Source organism: Nelumbo lutea, chromosome 8 (genome assembly GCF_056320005.1).
Source record: "Nelumbo lutea isolate HS-2025 chromosome 8, American lotus-T2T, whole genome shotgun sequence".
Taxonomy (NCBI): Eukaryota; Viridiplantae; Streptophyta; class Magnoliopsida; order Proteales; family Nelumbonaceae; genus Nelumbo; species Nelumbo lutea.
This window is the reverse complement of record NC_142691.1, coordinates 51,621,268-51,630,233: the sequence shown is the minus strand read 5'-3', so window position 1 is coordinate 51,630,233 and position 8,966 is coordinate 51,621,268. Positions and strand designations below refer to the sequence as shown.

Here is an 8,966-nt window from a genome sequence, read left to right as displayed (position 1 = left end):
ATGCATGGTAGGATGTGCGTGTGAGGCGCCTGCGAGGCGCCAGGTGTGAGGAGCAGATCCGGTCTTGGTCACGGCCGCGGTTAGGATGGGGGGCTGCAAACTGCAAACTTCAAACGACGTCGCTGTGCAACTGCGTCGTCCCTGCCATGAAACTTCATCGAGAGAGAGAGAGATAGAGAGGGGCTATGTTTGTGCAACATGAACGTCGCGGCCGCGGTTAGGATAGGGGGTTGCAAACTTCAAACGAAGTCGCTGTGCAACTGCGTCGTCCCTGCCATGAAACTTCATCGAGAGAGAGAGAGAGAGAGAGAGGGGCTATGTTTGTGCAACATGAACGTCGCGGCCGCGGTTAGGATAGGGGGCTGCAAACTTCAAACGAAGTCGCTGTCCCTGCCATGAAACTTCATCAAAATGAAGGTCGCGGGCGAGGGTAGGGTGGGGGGATTGCGAACTGCAAAATTCAAATGAAGAGTTGCATCGTCCCTGTCATGAAACTTCATGGCAGGGACGACGCAGCTGCACCAGCGGCTTCGTTTGAAGTTTGCACCTCCATCCTCCCACATGATACCCTACCCACGGCCCTCCTTCATGTATATCGTAAAATAAAATTAAAGAAATTCAAGGAATCTCCGTTACGCGGTATATGGAATTCGGCTATAAAACAAGACCATTTTTCTTATTTTTTCATATAAGGTTTCTCTCTCTCTCTCTCATTCTGATGCTTCTTCATTCTTCCTCTTCAATCATTGCCTTGATTTTACTGTAAATTAGTCTGGTTATTCATTTCCTTTTGTTTCCTTCCATTAATTTCTTTTCGCCGGCCGGGTCTCTAGTGTAAGTTAGATTTGATTGCCGCAGGAATATCTCCGCCCATCCATATATCCATCAATTATTCAGGGATTGATGGGCGACAATCAACCAGAGACAACAACCCAAGAAGTTAACAGATTCTTCTTCCCACCAAAAATAGTTAGCTGGATCCAGTACCGCAACGGTGGGCCGAAAAATCTATTATTCTTCCAAGGTTCTTCCTTATTTCTTGAATTTATAGTTTTATTTGCATGAAACATGTCCTTATCGTAATTATTATTGAGCCCTGAAGTGCTCTATTGGTAGGATTGGTTATCTGCTCGGAGCTGGCTCAGTACCTGGTGCTGGGTCTACTGATGACATTCTTGACGGATGATCTTGGGGTGGAGCTCATTCATGCCGCGGCCATCGTCAATGTGCACGATGGACTGACCGCTTTATTGTCGACCTCAGCTCCGTCACTTGCCAACCTTGTTGGACGTTATCCTATACTTCTTTTCTCTTCTCGTTGCCACAGCATGGTATACTGATAATCCCTCCTCTTTGGGTCTTCCTTCACCTCCTTAACCTCAAAGAGTAATAGGGCCGCAAGCAGAGATCAAACTGAATCGGATATTGATAGATTCAAATTTGATTCATTTATATTTGAATTCAACCAGATTTGGATTCAAATGGATTTTGAATTGAAATTGGATATTGAATATTATTAAGAGAGAATTTCTGATTAGTACCCTGTATTTTGGAACTAGTGTCTCCCCGAATTTTAAAATGCCATAATTCAGTACCCAAACTTTAAAAATATGACAATCCAGCACTTGCTGTTACCTAGCTGTTAACCTGCCGTTAAGTGGTATTTGAAAAACACTCAAGTGTCATCTAATTTTCTTTATCAACCATCCAAACATTGACAAAAAAAATAACAGTTTCAGATCCTTGCCTCTTCTATCCAAGAAATTTGGGGTCACTAGAATGCCTACTCAAACTTGACCCCAACTTTCTTGAATGGAAAAGGCAAAGATTTTGGGTTATTAATTTTTTGTCAACGTTTAGATGGTTGATAAAGAAAAATAACACTTGAAAGACATTTGTGTTTTTTAAATGCTACTTAATGGCTGGTTAACAACTTGTTAATAGCAGGTACTGGATTGTAATGTTTTGAAAATTCGGATACTGAATTGTCACATTTTAAAATTTGGGGACCAAAGTAACACTAGGCCCAAAGTACAGGTACTAATCAGGAATTTTCTCTATTATTAATAAATTAGAAAAGTGATCTATATGTTATAAAGTATTAATAAAATGAACTAAAAATGACAACAATTTAAATATAAATCCAACCAAATTGTTGGATTCGGAATGGGTCATCCCCGTTCCCATGAACCAAACGAACTCTAAATAAAATGGCAGGTTTAGATTTGGGGACACAAGATTTGATTGGCTATCTTGGACGTACGTTTATAACTTGCCACATGGCAGATATTCTGAAGATTTTTATCCATCATGAGATGGATCCTACTGAAGTTCTGCACCACATGACGATTCATGCATCGTCAGAACCTAAAGAACTTAATTAGAACATTTGATCACCATATTGACCCTTTTTTATCTTTAAACATTCATTGGGGGACCCTCTAATTGGTGGGCAGGGGTGGATTCATATCAAGCCGAGCCGAATATTTGGCTATTTGAGTTTGGCTCATCAAGAAAATGTTAGGCTCAAGCTCGATTCGAGCTAGAGATTTGAGCTCGAATTCGGCTTGGCTCAAAAGCTTGTACATTTAAGTTCAACTTGGCTCTAGCTCAATCGTAAGTCAAGCTTCCTATAAAAAATACATTTTTATTTTATATACAAAAATTTAAGAATTACAAATATTATTTATTATCATACATATACAAAATAAAAATATTATATATGATATTATTATACATATAATTTTTATTCATTGGGCTAATCGAGTCCAATGAAACTTAACTCTTGAGATAAATGTATGTATGAATGTATTAGGCTTGACTAGGCTTGTGAGCCTCAAGAGATAAGTTTCATTGGGCTTGAACTCAGCTCATTTAGGAAACATGCCTATATATTGGGCTAGAGCTTAGTTTAAATAAAGCAAGTTGAAATTGAACTTTTCACGAGCCAAGCTCGAATAGCTTGTGAAAAGCTCAATTCATTTCCACCCTATTGGTGGGTCGTAAATACTAATCCTAAGACATGTGGCAAGTTATGAATCCTACATCCCAAAACTAAACTATTGTGTTCACATTTTTATTTCTTACTAGTAAGTCTACACGTGCTTTGCATGTGGGAATTTTTTATGATAATAAATATAGTAAATAATATGTTTTCCAAATTTCTTTACATTTTTTTATGTTTCTATCAAAACTTAATTAGAACTTTTGACCACCATTGACCCTTTTTTTATCTTTAAATCTTCGATGTAGGACCCTCTGATTGGTGGGCACGGGTGGATTTGGGTCAAGCCAAGCTAAATATCTAGCTATACGAGTTTGGCTCACCAAGAAAATGTTTTGCTCATTCTCAATTCGAGTTACAGACTTAAGCTCAAATTCAGCTTGGCTCAAGCTCAATTGTGAGTCAAACTTCCTATAAAAAATAAAATATAAAAGATATATTATTTATTTTATATACAAAAACATACAAATAAAAAAATTGTATATATATATATATATAATCTGTGTGTGTGTGCGTAAACAAGCCTATATATTTGGATAGAGCTCAGCTAGAAGCTTGGTTTAAACCAAGCTGAATCAATCTTTTCAAGAACCAAGCTCACATTGCTCGTGAAAAACTTGATTGGTGGGTCCTAAATACTAATCCTAAGACATGTGGCAAGTTATGAACTCTATGTCTCAAAACTAAACTATTGCATTCACCTTTTATTTTTTTACTAGCAAGTCTGCACATGCTTTGCATGTGGGAAATTTTTATTATAATGAAGATAGTAAATAATATGTTTCCAAATTTATTTACAATTTTTCTACAAGTGTTTTTGCATATTTTATACTTTTGTGTGTTTTCATCTTCTTTTAATTTTTATTATTATTTAACTATGGCATCAAATGTTGGCACATTTTAACCCAAAAGGTTGAATTGTCAACTCTCCACCAAAAAGGAAAACATCTACATTCTGTTTGGTTTTAGAATTGTATTTTATTTCTATCACAAATAAAAACAATTTTTCTTTGTCATGGTTATTTAATATAGGATTTAATGAATGAATGGAGGCTAATACCCTAAATATAAGACTTAATGGGAGGAAATTGAATGAGGTGAAATGCAGTATTTCAAATTACATTTTGCGCCCTCACAATGAAAGAGGGACTAATTTCAAAAATATGGGGTATTCTAGTCAAGAATATGATTCAATGAATGTTAATGGAAGTTAATACCTTTATATAAGACTTAATGAGAGGGATCTAAATGAAGAGAAAAGTGATACCCTTATTCAAATTACATTTCTGTCCTTACAATTAGAGAGAGACCAAATTAAAAAGTTGGGTATTTTAGCCAAACAAATTTTCACACTCACATTTTTAATACTAGTATAGGTTTTTGTTTTGTTTTATTTATTTTTTAATTCTCCTAGGCAGTTGGACCAACTATGGGGCTAACCCTCCCCCAAACCCTCATGAAGGTAGGAATCAAGCTCAAGTCTTGCCTACGAAAAGAATGGTGGAAAAAAAATTTACTAGTTACCAGATATTATTAGTTGTGTTTAATTTGAAAAGTACATATATACAATGCAAATACATACAAAACAATACAAAATACAATGTTTTGCACTCCATGTATTTGTATTTGTACTCCTTCCAAACTGAGCTTTACAAATAAATGCAATGAAAAATTTTCCCTTTTCAAAAATAAATCATTTTTCAACCTTCAAAAATTTATTTGTAAGTGAAATAAATAAGAATAAATTTCTAAAAGTTGCCTTTGCCTTCCAAATACATCCCTATTTACAATTATAAAATAGCCCGTTTTTCACTGCCTTGGATTTTTGGTCGTCAGGCTGGTCTTGGGCTCACTGCCTTGGTTCTTTTTAATTTTTGTATTGAGCCTGGCCTGGCCCTTGACAAGAACAAGCCCAGCTTGAGCCTGACCTGATCATTGCCCAACCTTGACATAATCTGTATCCAGATCAACCATCTATTATAGCATCCAATGGGTTGGGTACGGGTCAGATGGAACCAGTACCAACACGATTATTGGGACATAACCAGTACTGAACCAATTATTAATAATTGGTATACTTGGGTCTATAAATTATTTTTAATATGACAACTTGAAACTTCATTTTTCATAAAAATGATAATTAATTAATTAATTAATTTATTAATAAAGCAAGTGTTTTTAGCTAAAATTATTGTATATATTCCTGTATGAAATTTACCTTTTTAGACAAAATATAGCAAAAATAAAAATAAAAAAATCTAGAGAGCTTAATATATTATGAATCACATAATTGGTTCCAGTTTTAGTCGGTTCTAGATAGCAAAGACCGGTCCTGACCCAATTATAATTGGGACACAAAACTCAGAATCAGAACTGTTGATATAATCGGTTCAATTCGCCTCTATTCACTAGACTCAATCCATTGACAAGTTCTATTGTCCATCAATCTATCCATTCGTGCCTATACACATAAACATATATAGGAGTGTAATTGGTCTCAGTTGAGCTGAGTATCAGGGTGCTTAAGCTCGAGCACAACTCAGAAACGTAGAGTTTGAAACTTGACTTGAGCTCGATCTAGTTTCATGTTTCGAGCTCAAAGTCAACTAGAGCCGATACTTGCATGTTACATGAGTTTACTCAAGCTGATTATAAATAAATTAGTATTAAAAATAATAACTAAACTGATATTATACATATTAAAAATAAAAATATATTAGAAAATTTGAATATATTAAAACAATTATAGATAATTTGATATTATAAACACCGTAAATAAAAATAAATTATGAACTTAGACTATAAATCTATTTATTTATATCTTAAACAAGTTAATGTCAAAAGATGAACATTTATTTATATTATAAATATAAATATATTGAAAAAATATTTTACTAAAAGTTCGATTAGGTCCGCAAGCCACTTGAGCCAGGTATTGTGAAGCTTGTACTTGACCCAAACTTGATTACTTCAAGCCGAGTTCTAATATTTAGCGAGCTGAGCTCGAGAATGGGCTTTGCTTGCTTACACCCCTAACATGCATACATGTATCAATTCAATACTTTGTGTCCAATAGGCCCATCTGACCAACCTATGCCCAGCTTGGGCCGGGGTCTGTCAAATTTTAGTTCAAGTTGGGTATGGGTTGGAAAAATTTGTGTAAACCTCAGGTTTGGGTTTTATGCCCAAAATTTAGAGTTGGGCCTTCGCTAACCTTAAATCCAGCCCAACATGCCCAAATTTCAATTCCATCTATAACCCTAGAGATGAATATTGGAAATAGGTGTTAAGGCCCGTTTGGATCACGGGAATAGGGGTCTGAAATCAGAATCAGAATGTGCTATTCCAGTTCCAATTGTTTGGTTGGGTAGAATCGAAATCCCATTCCATTCCTGGTGGAATGGCCATTCCCTCCGACTCCGAATCTCCTGTTCACGTGAACTCTGCCCACGCCTACCCACAATACACTACCCCCCCCGTGAATTGAGAACATCTCCCCCTGCATAATACTATGCAGAGAATGAAATGTTCTCCATGCATGGTTGAGATAAACATGGGCAGAGTTCTCGTGGGCAGGAGATCCGGACTCATTCCCTCCTCCTCCTTTGGGAATAAAATCTCATTCTTGCTGATTTCAAATCCCATTCCCATTCCTGTGTGAACCAAACCGACGATGGGAATAGATTATTCCAAATCCAATTTTGAAGGGTTTGATTCCAACCATGAACCAAACAGACTCTAAAATCCTTCGGTTCTCTGCTCTTTGGAATTGGGATAATCTAGGTCAGATTCCATAACCACCATATTATCAAGAAATATTAGTCTTTCACTTCTACAGATTTGCTAAGAAGTTCTTGCCTAAGTGAACTAAAATTTTGTTCTGCTTTTAGGGAATGGCCTGTTTATCACTTTCAGCCTTGCCGATCTACTTCAACGACAAATCAAGCCGCTTTCATTCCATTTTGAACTGGCTTAGCAAACGCAAAGCAATACCTTTTTATATGGGACTATTCCTAATGGCCTTGGGCATTGCTGGGCAGAGTGCATCGCTAAGAGAGTTTCTTGCTGATCAATTGTCTGCCCATTACCATGACGAGGATGAGGAAAGAGCTAAGGCCTGTACACAGTTTCAAATGCGTGTTAGCATGCTTACGGCCATAATCTTGAGTAATGTTCTGGTGTCATTCAACTGGGCCCTCGTTTTTGGGGCCATTGCATTACTCATGGGCTTTGCAACTGGAGTTTTTTGTGCGGGTACTCCCTTCTACACCGGCATCAAAAGATGCGGGAGTCCCGTCAAATGTGGGTTACCTGTCTCCCATCCGGCATTGGATGATACCCAACTCCACCAGAAGCATAACAATGAAGATAGTAATCAGCTCACGTCAGTGAGCCTCACAATAACCAACAGCCCCAGGTGACCTCTCTCTCTCTCTCTCTCTCTGCCTGCCTCTGTCTATCTAAACTATATGTTGTCTCAATGGAATGCAGAGGATCAGCTGAAGTTGCCACTTGTGCCCCATCATCACACGCCATGAATAGACAAGAAAATAAAATAAAAGTAGGGAAAGCTAGGCCAATTGTCTTCATGTTAACGACCTTCATTATAATTGGCCTGGTAAGCTCTATAGGGAATACGTTCTTTATTGAACAAGCAAATGCCTTGCATAACACAAGATTCCCTGTCTTCATCCTCTTAATCTGTGCTTCTCTATCAACGTGGATCACTAGCCATATCTACACATCATTGCTGAAGAAATTAAGCATGTCTCCTTCACATCAAAGCCTTGGGATCCGAATTAGAATGGGCCTTGGGATGTTTCTGTTTCTATTATGTAGCGCTATTGCTGAGGGAGTGGAGGATAAAAGGTTGGACGTTATATGGAAACATAGTTTACAAGACAAGCCTAATGATGTCGTCCCCATGAGTGTCTTATCGCTACTTCCCCAATTCATCTTGCTGGGATCTGCAGAAGGATTGTCATGGGATGGTCTGGAGGATTTCCTAGATGAGCAACTTCCTGAATCGAAGAAGATGTACGCAAGCTCATTAAGCAAGGGTATGAATGGAGTTGGCAAGATCCTCAGCGTGGTTTGTGTTGCCATTGTTGAAGCTATTGAACCAACTTGGTTTTCTGACTCCATAAACAGGAGTCATCTGGATAAGTTCTATCGGATGTTGACAATTTTCAGCTTTCTCAACCTTTTTTGGTATTTCTGTGTCGCAAGATACCTCACCAGCAATGAGGTAATAGAAAATGGACAAGTGGAACCAGAAAGAACTGAGCATCCAGTTTAATGCAGTATTATATAATAGCAAGTTTCTTATGGCTGCAGTTGGTAGTTTATCCTCTCTGGACGTTAGTGAGGAAGCTGAACTTTGGTCAAATTTTAAAGCTTTGGGTTTTGCTAGGGTTCAATGATGGAAAGCTGTGATCATGTGTTCAGAAGGTTAAACGTTGGAAATCTCTAACGTTTTGGTGGTCTAATCAACCTCCTTGGTTGGTGTATTAGTAGAGAGATTTTAAGGTCACTTACGGTGTATTGATCGATTAGGAGTTTGCTCTATTTTATCAATTCTTATGATTTTGTGCAACATTGGGTGTTGAGCATAAAGGAAATCTCAAGATCATAGGCCGTGTAATATATCATTAGTTGATTTTTTTTTTCTTTTTTTTTTTTTTTGAATGAAGTTCTAGGGCTTCTCTTGATATTTTACTTGGTTTCTCTTTTTGATTCAAAAGGGGCAATAGTCTTATTTTTCATTCATTAACGATTATCACCAATTTCCTTCTAGGGAAGTTGATGAAATTTGTGATGAGTGCCTATATTTTCATCAAGCTAGGGGTCAATGAAGTGATCATATTTTAAGTTTAGTTCTTCCTTCATAATTGTTCATCAAGGTTTAAAATGTCAGTGTTGATAGAAATATTGGTCATTCAAATACAGGAATAATTTTCCA

At 37.1% G+C, this 8,966-nt stretch overlaps 1 protein-coding gene and 1 long non-coding RNA gene across 2 annotated transcripts; both read left to right on the top strand.

Moving 5' to 3' along the window:
• The first annotated feature begins 594 nt into the window (after nt 1–594).
• LOC148844154 (uncharacterized) lies at nt 595–1,587 on the top strand. The gene is made up of 2 exons (XR_016102936.1): nt 595–1,024; nt 1,117–1,587. It is a non-coding gene; the product is annotated as an uncharacterized LOC148844154 (long non-coding RNA).
• Nucleotides 1,588–7,020: 5,433 nt separating this feature from the next.
• Nucleotides 7,021–8,440, top strand: LOC148844153 (protein NRT1/ PTR FAMILY 5.10-like). The gene is made up of 3 exons (XM_088959509.1): nt 7,021–7,388; nt 7,496–8,252; nt 8,342–8,440. Exons 1-3 carry the CDS (start codon nt 7,021–7,023, stop codon nt 8,438–8,440), a joined length of 1,224 nt encoding a protein of 407 aa, XP_088815635.1.
• Nucleotides 8,441–8,966: the final 526 nt, after the last annotated feature.